We start from the raw sequence: 18,596 nt of genomic DNA, 5'->3' as shown, positions 1-18,596 counted from the left end.
CACAATATTTTCCTTTTGGAAAGGAAAGGGGCTTCCCCTCTGCCCAGTGCCCACCCATCCAATCTCCTCCCCTCCCCCTTCCTCCCTCCCCTCCCTGCCCCTCCCTCAGGTCAGTTTCACCTATCCTAAGCATCATTATACCGGAGTAAATCCCACTAAACTCAGTAAGCATGCAAATGATCAAACCTGCCCTCCCCTCCTCCTCGGTCCTATCCCCTCCCTCTTGTTCCTTCTCTCCCCCTTCCTTCACTCCTCCGTTCCCTTCCCCCATTTCCTTCCAATTCCCTCCTCCCCCCCCCATAGTTAGTTTTACCTATCCTAGGTCTACGACCTGGGAGACCAGAGTTCGAATTACACAGTCATGAAGCTCACTGGGTGACCTTGGGCCAGTCACTGCCTCTCAGCCTCAGAGGAAGGCAATGGTAAACGATCTCTGAATACTGAAAATGGAAATGGACTGCCTTCAAGTCGATCCCAACTTATGGGTACCCTATGAATAGGGTTTTCATGGTAAGCGGTATTCAGAGCGGGTTTACCATTGCCTCCCTCTGAGGCTAGTCCTCCCCAGCTGGCTAGGGCCTGCTCAGCTTGCCACAGCTGCACAAGCCAGCCCCTTCCTTGTCCACAACTGCCAGCTGGGGGGCAACTGGGCTCCTAGAAACTATGCAGCTTGCCCACGGCTGCACAGGTGGCAGGGTACGTAACCCCTGAGCCACTCACTGTGGGGGTGATCTTTAGCTGGCCCTTGACACCCAGCAGTCGCGAGCTGGGATTTGAACTCACAGACTCTGCACTCCCAGCCAGGCTCTCCTCCCTATTCATAGGATTGCCATAAGTCTGAATCTACTTAAAGGCAGTCCATTTCATTTTCAAGCATGATTGCATGGGAGTAAATCCCATTAAACTCGATAAGCATGCAAATGATCAAACCTGCTCTCCCCTCCTCCTCCCTCTCATCACCTCCCTTCTGCTCCTTCTCTCCCCCTTCCTTCATCCCTCCCTTTCCAATCCTCTCCTTCCCCCTTCCCCTCCTTCTGCTCCCCTCTCCCCTTCCTCCTTCCCTCTACTCTCCCCTCCCCCTCATGTTACCAAATTCTTCCAAGCTACATAGGAAGTGAATTGGACTGTGAAAGACCAACCCTAATTGTATTTTACATTTTGACAAATTTGTAGGGCAGTCCAATATCTCAGAGAGGAGGTCAGGTCTCCCCTGGTGCATTTACTATAGCTGCCAAATTTCCTTGCTTTTTAAAGTTTCATAGAAATATGTGTTGGCTCTAGGTATGTTCTTAAACTGCAAGGTTTTTTGCCTGTTAGTGAATACAATTCTTCTTATCCTGAATAGTGAATGTACAGATGTAAATATGCCCTGAAGTTCTTAAATGCTTCAAGATGATCAGTGCATCTTTTGCTCGCTCTCTGTATGGGTCTTAAGCTTCAGAAAACGTCCTAGATGCTAGTGTGCAACACACTTCTTTACTCATTCAGTCTTCTAGCTCCTTGACATAGTGCTGATTGCAGAAGTCATGACTCTTAAAAAATACACTTGGCAGTCTTTCTCTTGCAGGTTCAAAACACTTCTTGGCAAGTTACCATATTATGCAGCTGGGATGCCTAGAATGACTTTTTAATAAAATAAATTAGGATTTGCAGGACAACAGAGTCTTTATGTTGTACCAAAGTGCATTTGGTAAGAAGCAAATTATTGTAATGCACATCCCTAATTTTGATTTTTTTTGTGAGCATTTTGTAAATCAAATGTGGAGACTACTTTTGAGTAAGGAGGAAGTAATAACTATGACATTCTGGATTAAGCATTTGGAGTAGTTTTTCTAAACATTTGTGGTTAATCTTATGGTAAGTCAGTAGAGGGCAACTTCATGATATATATATTATGGATAATAAAATTCTGAAGGTTTTTGAGATGAAGTGTGCTAAAAGCACCTGTGTTTTTATTGCTCTTTCTAGGCTGCCAAGCTCTTTGATGAAGAAGGTAGAAAAAAATTCTTCACACAGGACATGAATAATATCTTGCTTGAGTAAGTGCTCACTTGATTTTGGAAAGTGCTTAGCTTAGGCAAGAGAGTGTTGTCCTGAGCAATTTCTAGGCCATGAAGCAGGCAAATTTACATTGTTCTTTCCTTTTATTGTATTTAAGGCATTTAAACCCACACTTTAGTAAAAAAGACTGTCAGGGCAGCTTACAGAAATCAGAACTAACATGGTCTCTATTCTGAGGCTCACAATATAAAAAACTGCAAAAATGGATGGCATCCAAGACCGCAGGAGGAAGAAGGAGGGGGGACCTCAAGATGCCAAAAAAGGAGAATTAGCCCAATTTAGTAACTTGTTCATATCATTTCATATCATACAAGTTACTAAATGGATCATTGTATGTTTTAATTTTTAGCCCCTGACGAAGGCCAAGCCCAGAGTGGCCGAAACGCGTTGGGCTTCTTTCCTCTTTTTAATAAACCGATTTGGATTTCTTAATCAAGTAATTCTCTTTTTTTGGCATCTTGGAGTTCCCCCTCCGTCTTCCACTCACAATATAAAAAGACATGACACATGAGAAAAAAAGAATGGTTGGGAAAAGGAAAAACAAAGCTCAAGCACAAGTTCTTAAAAGTTGCAGTTTATATAATGCAGTTATACAGTTCAGTCTATGCAGATTCTGGCTGTCTAGTAGAGCAGCAGCTTCTTGCCAATGTCACTGGCGGTTCTCTTTCTTGCCCTCCCTGGAAGAACTCTTCTCCCCCATCCCCCTCCAAACAGATCAGATTCAGGAGCAGAGCAGGTAAGAATGTCCTGGCCAAGACAACTGTAAGTGAGGCATAGAAAAATTCATTAGTTTGCTTGAAGGCCCTTTGAATTGAATGGGAAGAACATAATATATTGAAATCATCGTATGTTTGTGTTGTGTGAGTCTGATAACTTACATAATCATAATTTAATGGCTGTTATTTCTATATTAATCTAGGTAAGATGTTCATTTGCTACCTGTATTTTTAAGTATGCATTAGCATTCATCACATGGTGCTTAATAAAGTTATATCAGCAAAAATAGTACATTAACCTCCAAGAGTTTGGAGTCTAAATTTTGACCAGAGAGGGGAGGGGAGGGGAGGGAAGGACGAGTGTGGTGTGAGATATACTACATTTTGTATGAAACAATGGGGATTAATTGTTTACTGCAGTTAGGGTAAAAGTATACTGCTGTTGATATGTTAGTGTAATTCACACCTCCACCCATCCTTAGGGCTGTACATTTGTTCTGGCTACCTTGTCAGAGCTTGAAAGATGAGTGTAGCCAATTCTGTTTTCTGATACAGCTATGTTAATATGTGCAGAAAAATGAAAATTCTAGCATTGCAGTTCCTCTGTCTATGTAACTTAAATGCTTTTTGAATAAACAGTGAGTAGAAGACTTGCTCAGCTTTTCCTCATTAATTGTGAACTTTCTATTTATCAGTATTGAGTTGCAGTTACAGGAATTGAGTCCTACCATCCGCAGTGGAGTGTACTCTCACCTTGAGGCTTTTGTGCCATGCAATAAGGACACACTGATAAAGCGTTTGAAGAAACTGCACCTCAATGTCCAGGTAAACATACCTACAACAAGTGTATATATTAGTGAAGATGGGCTGTAGAAGATGGGTTATAGTGGGTTCACTATACAATAAAACCATAGAGCTGATTCATATATAATGTTAAATGTAGTTCATTTCAAACTTTGAGCATGTTCACTTAGCTCCTTTTCCACTCCTGGCTGTGCTGTGCAAGAGAGGAAACAAGCCAAAATCTGCCTTGTCATGATATGTGGACCTGGGCTTGAAATCAAGCGTAACTTAGTTAGCTAAGAACAAACCTTGGCTTATTGCTTGTGTTTTGTTTAGACAGAAATCAGGAGCTTTGGTTTTTATTTATAATCTTATTCATATTTATATGGAAGATTAAATATGTGTTTTTATTGCTAATATAATAGGCTAACTATATTCTATATGAAAGCAGAATTAAACACTTCCAATAGCTTTTGTTACGAAAACTCAAGTTACTTCAGAAGTTCCATAAATCAGTTGGCTAGACTGTTTGTGTCACTATTGTCATGATTGTGTCTTCTCAGGATGACCGTTTGAAGGAACCATTGCAAAAATTGAAATTGGCTGTCAGTTGTGTCATGCCTGAACAATTGTTCAAATATCAGGAGGACTGCCAAGCGCACAGTCAGGCCAAGAATGCCAAGTATGTACATTACCCAAACACATCACATTTGGTTTATGGGAAGGATTTATTGAAGAAAGTGGGATTATGAAAATATTACCACTTCATCTGGAGGAGATGTACTTGTTGCAGTCTGTATCTGTTTCGAAATATACATTGTTTGTTAACTGAACAGAACTCAAGATGCGAGAACTAGGAGACAGTTCCATAGTGAAGGTCTTAAAGAGGGGATGTGGAAGCAAGGATACAATTGCTTGTTGTAGATTTGTTGTGAAGCGTTTTCACACAACAAAAAGACTAGGATTGGCTGAGTGCCACCTTCAACAGATTTCTTGCTGTCACTTTTGATCATTCTCTAAGAGTTTTTATAGAGAATATAATAGTAGTATATAGGTGGGATAGGAGCATGAAACATTGGTTGTTTGGGGGAAAGTTTTATTGGGGTTGTTTTCATTTTGCAAAGTCATCACTCAATCCCAGAACTGAGAATTTAGAACAACATTTGACAATCTCAAAAGCATTTTAAAAATAGCATCCCAAAGAATGTGCCACATGGTTATTGAAAAAAAGTGCTCTGTGGAAGCTGAAAGACTTAACAAATTTATTATGGCATGTGCTTTCATGGACTACAGTCTACTTCGTCAGATGCATGAAGTGTTATCCTAGTCTTCAGGTGTGTGTGTGTGTGTGCACATTTTGGAGGGAGAAGAATTGTAAAACAGTGAAGTCAGAAAGAAATGAAATGCAGAAAAATGCAGAAGCTGATAACTACCCTATTAACAGTGACTATTCACAAAAAAGTAGTTAACAGACATTGGCATTGGTTAACTAACACAAATGGTTTGATAAATACTGATTGTGTTGATTCAGTCCTCAAATCATAGTATTGATGTATTATAATTCAACATTTTCACATTGAAAACTTCCCTTGAAGTTTCTTTGTTGTGGAATGGCCACCTTGAGGTCAGTGTCCTAAGAGTCAGAAATGTTCCTTCGCTGGCTTTTCTGTATTGCTATTTCAGATTTGCGCCCATTTATTTTTTTGCATGGACACTGCCCTGTTTGGCCTATGTAGAAAGCAGAAGGGCATTGTTCGCAGATGATGGCACTGGAAGATGAGAAGTTGAATGAGCCCCTGATGTTATGGGTAACATTATTGAATCCTATAATAGTGCTGCTGGAGTAGATACAGGAACAGAGTTGGCATCTGGGTCTGCCACAGGGTCTACTCCCTGTGTCTGTATCCCTGCTATGGGGCCTATTGCTGCTGCTGAGTAGCAATTATAGGTTGTGGGGAGCAGTCTGTAAGCAAGTATTGGCCTGCTACCCAAGGCCTGTGAGGCTAATGTTATTGTCCACGATGAGCTGTAGATCATTGGTGATACGTTTCAGTGGTTTTAACTGGGAACTATCAGTGATAACAAGTGAAGATCTGCCATTTTCTCTTCTCATTTATTGAGAATTCTTGCCCACCCTTCACCATAAGGTCCCAGGGTGTATTACAAAGATAGTATATGCTATCGTAAGAACAGATAAAAACTATTACAGTTATATAAAACACGTAAAACTATTCCAAACGGAGCAGAATGTAAATTCAGCAAAAAATATGGGTAAATTCAGCAAAAAATATGGGTCCCACAAAACAAAATACCTTAACTGTCAAAGACCAGGATAAAGAAGTACATCTTCATCTTTTGGTGAAAGCTGTACCATGAAGATGTTAAATGTACCTCTGTGGGACAGGAGTTTCACAGTTTAGGAGCTGCCACACAGAAAGCCCTTGACCTAGGCTGCCATTTCCCACATTCCTGAATGTGAAGAAACTACCAAGAGAGCCCCTTCTGCCAGTCTTTAACACCTGAGAAGATTGGTAGGGATGGAAACAGTCTCTCAAACATTTGAGGCCTAAGTCATTTAGGGCTTTAAACAGTAACATGAGCACCTTGAATTGGGCCTGGAAATTAACTTGCAACCAGTACAGCTGTTTTAAAACAGGGGTTCTGTGAGTTCTAAATGGAACCCCAGCCAGTAATCTGGCTGCAGCATTTTGGACCAGCTGAAGTTTGAGTCACCTTCAAAGGCAGCCCTATGTAGAGTGCACTGCAATAGTCCAGTGTGGAGTAGAGTGGCCAAGTCATTTCTTTCCAAGAGGGACAGTAACTGGCAAACCATCATACCAACCAAGGCTACCTGAGCCTCCAGTTAGATCCAGGAGGAGCGCTTCCATACTACAAGCTTGCTTCCTCCAGGGAAGAACAACACTGTCCTTCTCGGTCTCTTTATTTTATTTTTTTATTTAACAAAATTTATATAACTCTTAATTATTAAAAAAAAACTATCAATAAAACAATTAAATATTTTCAAAACAAAACACTAACTAAAAAGATTGAATCACATCAACATCTGTGTGTCTGGATAGGCTTGCCTACACAGAAAAGTTTTAAGTAGGCCCCGAAAGGAATATAATGAAAGTACCTGCCTGATGTCAGTAGGCAGGTAGTTACAAAAAATAGGTGCTGCTACATTAAAAATGATTTCTTACTAGTGTGGAATGAGTATTATATAGCACCTGTAACAGTGCCTGTTCTGCAGATTGGAGTGCCCAAGTGGAAATATATGGGATAAGGTGGCCTTGCAGATAAACTGGTCCCAAACTATTTATTTATTTATTTATTTTTATTTATTAATTAGATTTATTAGTCACTTTTCTTTCCAAATGAGAACTCAAAGTGACTTACATTAAAAACATATATAAAAATAAAAACATGATCAAATACTCAAACTACATAAAAACAAATCCAGCTTCTCCCTGTCTGACTAAAAACAAACAGAATATTAAACTCCAAAGGCCTGAGTGAATCAAAATGTTTTCCCCTGGGGCCTAAAAACAGACAGTGATAGCTCCAGGCATGCCTCTCTGGTGAGAACATTTCACTAATTGGGAGCCACCACCGAGAAGGCCCATTCTCATGTTGCCACCCTCCGCACCCCTCGTGGAGGGGAAATCTAGAGAAGCACCTCAGATAATGAACACAGGATCCGGGTTGGTTCATGTATGGAGAGGCAGTCCTTGAGGTATTGGCAGTCCCAAGTCACATAAGGCTTTATAGGTCAAAACCAGCACTTGAGGGCTTTATATACCAGTAGTAACACCGTGTACTTGGCCTGGTAACAAATTGGCAACCAGTGCAGATCTCTGAGCAGAGGCGTTATATGCTGACAGGATCTCACTCTCATCAGCAATCTGGCTGCAGCATTCTGCACTAATTGCAGTTTCCGGGTGAAGTGCAAGGAAGGTCCCACATGGGGTGCATTGCAGTAGTCCAGTCTTGAAATCACCAGTGCTAGAACTACTCTGGCAAAGCTCTCCTGGTTGTAGTTGTCTTACCAAGTGCAACTGATAAAAGGCACTTCTAGCACTGAGACTGCCTGGGCATAATAGAGGTGGATCCAGAAGCATCCCCAGAATGCATACCTGCTCCTTCAGGGGAAGTACAACCCTGTCCAGGGCAAGCAGTTGACCAATTTTTCGGACATTGGAATCACCCACAGTGCCTCCATCTTGCCAGGATTCAAGCTCAGCTTATTTTCCTTCATCCACCCCACCATGATATCCAGGCACTGGTCAAGGGCCCGCACAGCCTCTCCTGATCCAGATGTTATGGAGAAGTAGAGCTAAGTGTCATCAACATACTGATGACACCTTGCCCCAAAAGTGTTAATGACTGCTTCCAGCAGCTTCATATAGATATTAAGTAGCACTGAGGATAAGATGGTACCCTGTCGTGCCCCACAGCACAACTGCCAGAGACCCAAAAAACAAGCACCCAATGCTACTGTCTGGATTCAGTCCTGTAAGTAGGACTGGAATTACTGTAACACGGTGCCCCCGATCCCCATTCTATGGAACCAGTCCAGGAGGATACCATAGTCAATGGTACTGAAAGCCACAGAGAAATCAAGAAGCAGGAGCAAGGTTGCACTCCCCATGTAGAGGTCATCCATCAAGGGACCAAGGCTGACTCAGTCCCATGGCCGGGCCTGAACCCAGATTGGAATGGATCTAAATAATCTGTGTTATCCAAGAATGCTTGCAGCTGCCCCACCATTACTCTCTCTACCACCACCTTCCCCAAGAAGGGGGTATTTGTGACTAGTCAATAGTTATTCCAGTCCAAGAGGTCCAGGGTTGATTTCTTTAGGAGTGGCCTCTTTCCAAGGCCACAGGGACCACTCTCTCACGCAAATATGCATTTACCACACCGGACGCAACCAGCCAAACTTCCTCTGCTAGACTTAATAAGCCTGGGGGGAGGGGTCAAGAGGGCATGTAGTCGGATGTGTAGCTTCCAGCACCTTATCCACATCAGCTGATTGCCTAAACTGAAACTGATCCCACCACACATCATTCACTATAGCATTGTGTGCTTCATCTGAAATTACAACAACAGTGGAGTAAAGGTCACTCCGAAGTCGAGTGACTTTATCCTCAAAGTATGTAGCCAATTGGTCACAGAAGGTCGTCAAACGCTCTAGAGGCCCTTTCCCCACAATGGGAGTCAGTAACCTCCAGACTGTTCGAAGTAACTCCACTGGCTGACTACTGGAGGATGCTGTGAAAACTGCAAAATGACCCTTTATCACAGCCCACACTGCCACATGGTAGGCATGATTGTGTGTACTAATAAGTGTTTGGTCAGCTTTGGCGTGAGATTTGTGCCACTAGCACTCTAGTCTTTGTCGTCCTTGCTTCATGGCCCAAAGCTCCCCAGAATACCAAGGAGCCACTCGGGCTCCACAACATCAGAAAGGACACTTGGGAGCAATCGTGTCAACCACTTGTTTCATCTTGCCATTCCATAGTGAGACCAGGGTGTTGACAGGATTGTCAGCATTCTCTGCTGGAAAATCCTCCAGAGCATTCAGGAACACATCAGTTTCCATCAGTCTCTGAGGGTGGATCATCCATACAGGCCCACCACCCTTACACGGTGGGAACTGCAGCAACCAGTCCAAATTTCGCTAGGCAATGGTCTGACTGACGAGTGCATTATACGTCCGCTACTTTCACTCCATCCCTCATAAAGGCTACATCAAGGGTTTACCTTGCCCAATATGTTGGACCAATGACTATTTGAAACAGCTCCGTGGTTGTCATGGAGGTCATGAAGTCTTGTGCCAGCCCAACGGCATGATTGCCCTGGGGTTCTCCAACACCACACCAGAGACCATTTCAGCCAGCCATACCAGAGACCATTTCAGCCAGCTTGGTCAGGGATGCCACTGTGCAACTGGATGTTCAGTAGAGCAGTAGCATCCCCAGTCTGTTTCTCTGACCCAAGTTCAGGTGCAGATCCTCTAAGCCCACCCCAAGATCAAGAGTGTCCTTGGTTAAGAAATATGGTGCTTCTATGAACAATAGTAACACTCCCCTTGACCCCCAATCTAGCCTGGTGCTATACCGAGTACCCAGATAGGCACAGCTGAGTTAGGACAGGCCCAACCAGCTCACCTTTCCAAATCTCAGTAATACACACCAAATCGTGGATGATTATGGTTGTACTATGGACTGAACTGGCATACAGTAACAGCACCACCAGACCAGAGGGCTCAACGGATAAGCTACCAGTAATTTCCAGAGCAATGAGAGGGCTAAGGTGAGGGACAGGGACCAAATATCTAGGTCTTGCCTCAGATAGTGGTCAGCCCCTCCACTCTGACTGCCCTGCCCACCACCACTGAAATTTGGGCTACATATTTGCAACTCGTGCTACCTGCCTACCCAGACACTTCCTAGCATCATCAACTGACAGCTGGAAGATTAGGACCACAGATAACAAACTAAGGCCCAGTAGTAGGCACATCCCACTCTTAGATGGACGATAATAGTGCCACTCCAGCACTCCTCCCTCTGTCTCTCACTCAGAGGGAACACCACCAAACCAATCTTCTCCTCTCCCAGACTCACACTCTGGGTAAGGGTCACAGGCCTTTTGCCCACAGTGCCTGGCCTCCATTTCTGTATACTGACTGACCAAGGGGGCGCCCCTGCCCTAGTGGTGACCCAAAGGGGCAATCCTTTAGTGTCAAGAGCAACCATACCTACAAAATCCCACAATGCAATCAGCCCAGACACACTCTTACTGCAGGCAGCTACCTCTCAGGGCAAACAAACTGATGCCGGCAAAAAACTCCACAAACACTCTTGCTGTCTTGTAGTGAATTGTTCCTGGGTACCAATCTGTCCTTGGCAGAGCTGATGCAAGACATTACACTGCTTTAGGCAGGTGCTTCTGCCCGCTTACTCCTTCCCTCCTTGTCAGTTGCTCTGCTGCTACTAATGTGGCAGCAGCATTGGTTGTGCCACAGCTTCCAGTTCATCTTTGCCTCTTTCTTACTCTGAAGAAGGGCCATGGACAAGAAAACCCAGGAGATTGCTAATGCAGCTCCACCTTTGTTGCTGTGGCTAGAAATTTTTCTTTTAAATGTAATTATTAAAGTAACTTTTACACTTATATTTTTTAAAAATAATTTCTAGCCATGGCAGCAAAGTTGCAGCAGCACTAGCAATCTCCTGGGCCACCTTTTTTACTATAGGAAAATATATGGGTATAAAGTAGCGGAGGTGGGTGGTTTGTTGGTTGGTTTTGTATATTTAAAGTATCATTTAATATCAACACTTTTGTAAGCACTTTACGGAAAATAAGAAAAAGCAAACAAAGTTCTAAACATCTCAAATCTAAAGTAAAACAGATACCCTTAGGAGTCTGCTACACTCTCAAATAGGGGGTAGGAAGAATGTGCATAACTAATTGGGGTTATTGCAGGAGGCATGATGTTTGCACAATTGTATGTATCATTAGAAGCTGAAGTTTTTATGTTCTCTGTATAGTCCTACACATGGATTCTGCACCTGTGCAAAGCATAAACTCTGGGAACATTATTTTCTTATCAGGGAGCTTGTGCAGATATCCCTGCTCTTAAAAGGAGATTTTGAATATCTGCACATGTTTCCAGATGTCAGACAAACACTTTCACACTCAGCTGTCTTTTGACCAAGTTTGTAGGACTCAGGAAAGTTTCTTCATGATGAGCTTGTTGTTTTATTGTGTCACTTGATGGTTGTGTGTGTTTTTTCTTTCTGCATTTCTTGCATGTCTATAATAGAGCTAGTACATTAAAGGCTGCAGCTGCAAGGGAAAATCTTTCCACAGATTGGGCATGACTGTTCCTGAGCCATCCTCAGAAAAGTGCTCTTGCCTGCATTGCCTGAAATTCACAAAAGAAGGATGTTGCACCCCAGTTAGGGTCTCGTGCGTGCGTGTGTACATACTGCTGGCCACTATTTTAACCCACTCTGTTGCTCATATCGAGCCATTCCGCTAGAAGTACTGTTGCCTTCACTGTGTTGTCAAAAGGAGTTTTTGTTGCTGTCATGGTCAATGCCTTCCATGTTTAAAACATAACTCTCTGCATGTGCGTGCAGTGGGAAAATGTAGATTTTGGCCAAGCAATCTTTCACTTCTTATTTTCTGAAGGATACAGGATCTATCTCTAGGTATGTCAGGTAGCCGGTCACCCATATATGAGACTACCGCAAGACCATGTAGAAAAGCAGATTGCCTACAACTGATGCTCTTGTGATCATCAGTGCCATTGCACACACATGCACTCTTGCTTGCAGCAGATCACTGCAAAGGAACTGAGAGGAAAGGTGCTTGCCCTGCAATCCAAGACATGCTCAAATAATTCTCTTTTTGATGAGAGGGAGTGAAGCACTAGCTCCCTGGCTTAGAGCTCTAGGATGTTCATGGACTTTGCTTTGTGAAAGCAGGGAACCTATATGTAGGTTAGTACAGATGGCCACTCAAACATCAGTTGCAGGTAAGCAACCTCTATATGTTTCTCTTCTGAAATGTAATGATTCAGAAATAAGTACATCTGTGCTTGTACTGTTGCCAGCAATATAATTGGTTCTTTTGTTTTAGAATGCAAGCAGAAGATGAGCGAGACAAGAATGCCTCTGAGGAAGAGGATGATGAGAAGCCAGGAAAGAGGGTTGCAGGACCAAGAAAGAAATTCCACTGGGATGAGACAGTGAGGTGAGATAATCAGGGCCGGCTCCAGAGGGCAGCCAGGTGGGGCCCTGGCCAAGGGCCCCTTGTTATGGTGGGGGAGTAGTGCTCCACTTCCATGGCAGGCTTCCTGCCACAGATCGCCTGCCTACCCGCTCCCACCCGCTTGCTCTCCCAAGCGCTTGTCCACCCCTGCCCACTCCCTCGCTTGCCCCTGCCCGTGCTCGCCCTCTGCCCCTGCCCACTCCCGCCCTCTCCCACCCCCCTGCTCGCTCAACCACCATCCGGCCCCCCAGCCTGCTCACTCGCCTGCCCGCCCAACCTCCTGCTCCTCCACCCACCAGGTAGGTAGGTAAGTGGGGCATGCGTGTGTGTGCCAGGGCCCCAGGCAAGCTGGCGCCCAAGGGCCCTGGCATCCCTGGGGCCAACCCTGTGAGATACTATGTTTATCCACTAGAACACTTTTTAGATGGTCACATCACAATCTAATGCAACCTACTTCAGACTCTGACTGCCAGGAAAAAGAGCACTAGCAAGTCATGTTTCTAATTTCACCCCAAAACATGCACAATTCTAGCTATCACAAATTTAAATCTATGTATAATGAGTGCAGCTGTTAAATGGAAGCAAACTGCATGAAGGCATAATAAGACTTTTAAAAACATTACCAAGATGGATGCTTTATTTTCTTTGTTAAAAGGATTTATATACTGCTTTTCACTTAGCATAGCAAAGCAGCATACAACATAATTTAACTATATCAAAAAACTATAGCAAAATAGACAAAATATAAAAGCACAAAATCACAAATAAGTGAGCCAGCAATCAACAATCCACAAACACTTAGGTGAACAAGCATGTTTTTAACTGCTTAAAAACTGAAGGTGTCTGCTGAATCTCTGAGGAGACTATTCCACAGTACACATACCACTGCAAAGAATGCCCTTTTCCTGGTGGATGCCAAATGAATCCAAGCAGGCAGTGGCACCATGAGGAGGGGCTCCTCTGAAGATCTTGGTGAAAGAGCAGGTTCACACGTCTTGGCTTCCATCCCAGTCACTGCAGGAGAAAATGAGATACCCTGTGGATGAAATGCAGTCTGCTTTATTGCTTAGAAAAATATGGAAATCTGCACCTTAGTTTTACTTGCTGTACACTCCCAGTTGAGTCTTCTTTGTTGCTCATACAGCAGCACTAAAAAGCATTTAGTGGGGTCAAGAGCCTCGGCCACTTTGGCTGTCTGATTACTGCTGTGGTGAGGTAGTCATCATTTGTTTCTGTTTCGGTGTGGGGGTTAGTGCTTATTGCACCAATTATTACCTCAAAATCGGTTGTCACTTCCTCTTCCTTTCTCCCCTTCCCTGTCCCTCACATTCCATACCTTGGAATAACCTCATTTCTTAAAACTAATTCTATGGCAATGTAATCCAAAGGCAGTTTTGCTTAATGTGTTTATATTAAATATATTAAGTATGGACAGTGTAGAATTTGAATATCCCGACTGCAGAGTTCTTCGATAACCTTGGATGTATGACTCTTAGTTAGGGAACAAAAAAGCAGAGGAAGAAAAAAAATGGTCCTTGATGAAAGTGACAAGAAAAAAACAAAAATCAAGGTATGAACACACTAAAAACCATATGCAAATAAATACTAAAGTATTAAAAATTCTGATGAAGGACAGAATGTGCAAAATGCCCAAAGTAAATTACTTGGTACTTTTAATAGATGGGTATGCTATACTTGGTTGTTAGTGAATAAAATATAATAAAAACATCGTACAAACATACACAAACAATAATAAGGTAATAACCACAGAATATACAGAACATGAACACTAAACAAAAAAATTCACATCAGAAATGAATCGAAGCCATAAGAATGCCAATAGAATGCACACCAAGAAAACTAGATAAAAAAAAGTACCTGATTTGCACACCAAAAATGGATAAAAGTAACAAAGGAGCCAGACTTATTTTGACTATAGGAAAGTCTTCCTCAGGGTCCTGGTCTCTTAACAGTTCTCTCACCGGCCCTAGCACAGATCTCTCAAGATCCACTCTCTGTAAATAATATTGCCTTGAGACTGTGCCTTAGTCTCCTCCTGGCCTATTGCTATGTTGTGTCTGGGTGCACTTATAGGCCTCAACCCCCCTGTATCTTTGTGCCTATAAAGATTACAGCCCTGGGCTGTTTTGGATACCTGCTGATGTTACACTATTTCTTCACCGCTGCCACCATTGATACTTGTTTCCCAACCTTGGTATATGCCCTGCCCACCCTTCTGGTCTGTGAAACCCAGCCAAGGATCAGGCGTTTTGGTAAACCAATAACTATTTATTTATTTACACAGGGAATAACAAGATTACTTAAAGGTTCAGTCAACATGCGTGTGGCTTCATAAGATGTGTTACTCTTTATATTTCTTAGTCATAAATAACTTGCCTCACTACCTGCCTAAATCCAATCCAGTCTCTCCAAAACCCAGAACCAACCAACAACCCTCTCCCTCAGCTCCCTCTCAGCACTCGAACCCTCTCACAACTGTCATCCTCCCATTTATACCTTCAGACACCCAGACGCTCAGCCAATCATACAACATTCATCAGGTGAGGCCCTTCTTGTGCTCCCCACACCTTCACAAGTACATATGATGGGGACACGAGATAGGGCCTTTTGGTGGCCGCCGCTGGGCTATGGAACTCCCTTCCAAGTGAGGTGCGATTAGCTCCCTCCTTGCCGTCTTTCCGGCGACAAGTAAAGACTGTTTTATTTCAACGGGCATTTGGGATAGAGAACGACTAGGATTAAGTGTCCTAGGATTGGTGACTACATTATATGGTCTTATTATTTTAAATTGTCTGCTGTTTTTAATGTATGTTTTATGGTTTTAATTTTTCTCAAAGTTTAATTCTATTTTTAATTGTATACTTTGTATGTTTTAATGGTGTGTTGTTTTTAGTTGTAAGCCACTCTGAGTCCTATTGGAAAAAGGGCGGGGTAGAAATAAAGTTGTTTATTATTATTATTATTATTATTATTATTATTATTATTAATTATTATCAACATTCCAACCCATGTACTCATCCCTCTCACCTCAGTCTACTTACCACATACACTCTAATAAACCCGCACTTACCATATTTACAGTATTCACATTTACAGGGGCATCACAGGCTTCTTGAAACAGAATCAATTTGTGCAATTCTAAAAATAGCAAGTAAAAATTAGCACCTTTAATACACAGGGGGTGCCCAAATAAATGAATATATAATGCTAAAATTAGTACATAACAAACTTACCAATTCGCTAGTGCTGCTGCTACAATTAACATATATAAATGTTTACAGTCCTTTTATAAGGCATCAGAATGTGAGCCTAAAAATGAATAATAATGGTGAAATATAAATTAAAATATTAATAAGAATTTAGTAAAAAAAAAATTTAAATGTGTATATATATATCCAAGTTTCTGGGTTAATGGGAACAAGGGCATTGCCCTGAAAATTAAAAACTAAACTCTTATATAATGCAGAATAGGATATAACAGTGTAACTTACCTAAAAGCTATAGTGGAAAAGACTGAAGTGGCAGCAAGTCTGATAAATCCTGTGAGGGGCGGGGAAGTTCTGGGAATAGGTATACATGGCTAACTTTTGACACACCAGTGGTGGGGGCAGTTATACTGAATTCTGTTGGGTTTCTTTCAACAGGTCTTTGCTGTGTAACCTTGTCAAGATAAAACTGGGATGTTATGAGCTAGAGCCAAATAAAAGCCAGTCTGCAGAAGATTACCTCAAGGCCTTTATGGAGACTGAGGTGAAACCACTTTGGCCGAAAGGCTGGATGCAAGCTAGGTATGGTACCTGATTAGTTTTGAATAATGGTTTATTTGGACTTCAGTACGACATGGGATGAATTAAATGGTGTTCAGAATTTGAGCATATATAATATAAAGTTTTTTCATTTCCCAGCCTTAAGATCTTGGAATGTTTTCAAAAGCAGAATATATGAAATAATCAATATACTGACAAAATCATACATTCAGCTGCCACACTTAAAAGCAGGGCTGGCTCCAGATTTCTTTGGGCCCCTGTGCCCAAGATATCAGAGGGCCCATTGATCCCACCCTTTCCCTTCTTTAATCATCCCCCTCTCTCTTGGCTCCTCCCCTTTAAAACAAATTTTGACTGATGTGACAACCCATTATTGTCAAAGAAAAATAACGCAAACTTTAATATTTCATTAGGTGTGTTTTTAGTTTTTTTGTCAGCAGTATAACTTAGAGGTATAACAATCTATAATCCTATGCACATGTTCCTGCCAGGGTATGATATAAACTGAACAAATAAATAAAATAAAACAGGTCCGTGGGGACTTATATCTGAGTAGATATGTACATAGGATTGTACTCTCAGATAGATCTTGAGCCCTAACTTAGATGTAAAAAGAGAATGTGCATATCAGTCCCTGGCAACTCCAGGTAGGACTCAAAATATTTCCTGTCTGAAATTTTGGAAAGCCCATGCTAGTCAGCATAGACAAGGATGAACTGGATAGGCCTCTGCAAATCCTTCTCATTTGGAATACCAGAACTCAAGAATAGGGAAAGTATGGAGTTTCTAGGGTACCTTTTTTGGGGGGGGGGTTAAGGGAGGAGGGAAAAAGAACAAGAGATGCAGTTGGACTTTGCTGTCTCTTCAGGGACAGGAGAGGGAAAAGGACTTGGGGTGAAAGCTGCTGCCACCACCACTGGCTGCATGCAGGCAGATTCTGTGAGGTTTAAATTTATTTAAAAGTGGGTGGGTGGCAAGCATCTGTTCAAACCCCATTACCGTATAGGTGAAATTAGGATGTTTACTTCAATGTACGTCACTTTACTCTTACTTACATTAAACCAGATTTGCCATTTTAATGCTCATTTTCCCAATTTTGACAGATGCTTTTAGAGCTCTTTATGACTCCTTTTAGTTTTAACCACCCTGAATAACTTAAGTGTCATCAGCAGTAAACTTGTCTGCTTCAGTGTTTACCCCTAGCTCCAGATCATTTATGAACATATTTAAAAGAAGAATGGGTAGTGGACAGCACTGAGTTAGGTCTGCCAATGGTGGGTGTCAGTAAAAGGCAGTTTCATATTATCTACAAATCCTTCCCATTTGGAAGAGATCAGAACTCAAGAACAGATAAAACACTTTGAAAAGGACATGTGGAGTTTCTAGTGTAGCTTTTTGAGGGGAGGGGGCAGGGACAAAAACATACTGTAAACTTGGGTTCAAAAAAAACTTTGGCAAAAAGCAGAGAACACATATCCAGTCATTACCTCACTCTCACAAATTTGATGCAGTAGCATCAAAACTTGGTGGGATTTTTTTGTAAATATTTTTATTGGCAAACAACCAACCTGGTGTGATAAATAAATAAATAAAAAACAAGATTAGTCACAGTGAAACATTGTGTAGAGCACTGATTTTCAAGTTTGTATCCTCAGATGTTGTACTGCAACTACCATCATCCTTGGCCATTGGCTAAGTTGACTGGGGTTTGTGGGAGTTGTCGTGTGACAACATCTGGAGACCCAAGCTTGAAGAATGCTGGTGTAGAGTGTGCTTTGTCCCCGTCCCCCCCACTTTCCTATAAGTTCTTCTGAGTTTACTATGTAAAGGGGCTTTGCGGGGTTGCTTCTTTACTTGTTAAATGCTTACTACTTATGCAAATTGCAAGAAAGTACAAAGCCCTCCCCAGCTGCAGATCAAAGGTTTCCTTCTGAGCAGGGCTGGAAAGAAAGGAATATTAGTAGCCTCGCATTGAACAACCAATTCAGCTCCACACAGAGAGAATGGCTGAAAGGCACGTCTGCTGATACTTTTAGGAGGCATGCACAAAACAGAAATAAGCAGTTTCCATGAAGCCCCAATGCAGTGGGAGAGATTCAGCTCCCGTGAGTAGTAAAGAGGATGGTGAAGAAGTCTAGAAGCCTAGAAAGCAAGCAATGTGTTGGGCGGGCAGGAGATGCTTTTTTTCTTGATGGGGAGGTGGAGTCAGCAGTGGCAGCATTGGCAGTAGTGTCAGGCTCGGCTTGGAACAGAGGCCCATTTTAGGTCATATGCCCTTGGCCAGTGCCCCACCTGGTGCCTGCCTGCTGCCGACCCTGCTTAAAAGATTAACTTCAGCTACAAAAAGTCACTGAAAAGAAAAGCCACAAAAGAAGCTGAGCAAAACTATTCCTGGCCACCACTATACTTTGGAGTTCAAGACATGGCAATGTATCTAGGAACACCCAAAAACTGCAAACCTGAATAA

General features: G+C 42.4%; 1 protein-coding gene across 1 annotated transcript in view; it reads left to right on the top strand.

The window, feature by feature from the left end:
- The window catches only part of UBN2 (ubinuclein 2), a 66,727-nt gene that overhangs the window by 17,928 nt on the left and 30,203 nt on the right, over positions 1-18,596 (top strand). The window contains exons 7-11 of the mRNA XM_061639355.1: positions 1,969-2,039; positions 3,473-3,602; positions 4,124-4,242; positions 12,210-12,323; positions 16,007-16,150. Coding sequence (XP_061495339.1) covers positions 1,969-2,039; positions 3,473-3,602; positions 4,124-4,242; positions 12,210-12,323; positions 16,007-16,150 — 578 coding nt within the window. The remainder of the gene's footprint in view (positions 1-1,968; positions 2,040-3,472; positions 3,603-4,123; positions 4,243-12,209; positions 12,324-16,006; positions 16,151-18,596) is intronic.

The sequence above is a fragment of the Rhineura floridana genome, chromosome 8 (genome assembly GCF_030035675.1).
Source record: "Rhineura floridana isolate rRhiFlo1 chromosome 8, rRhiFlo1.hap2, whole genome shotgun sequence".
In the NCBI taxonomy this organism is placed as follows: Eukaryota; Metazoa; Chordata; class Lepidosauria; order Squamata; family Rhineuridae; genus Rhineura; species Rhineura floridana.
The sequence above is the reverse complement of the archived record's forward strand: the minus strand, read 5'-3'. Positions and strand labels throughout refer to the sequence as shown.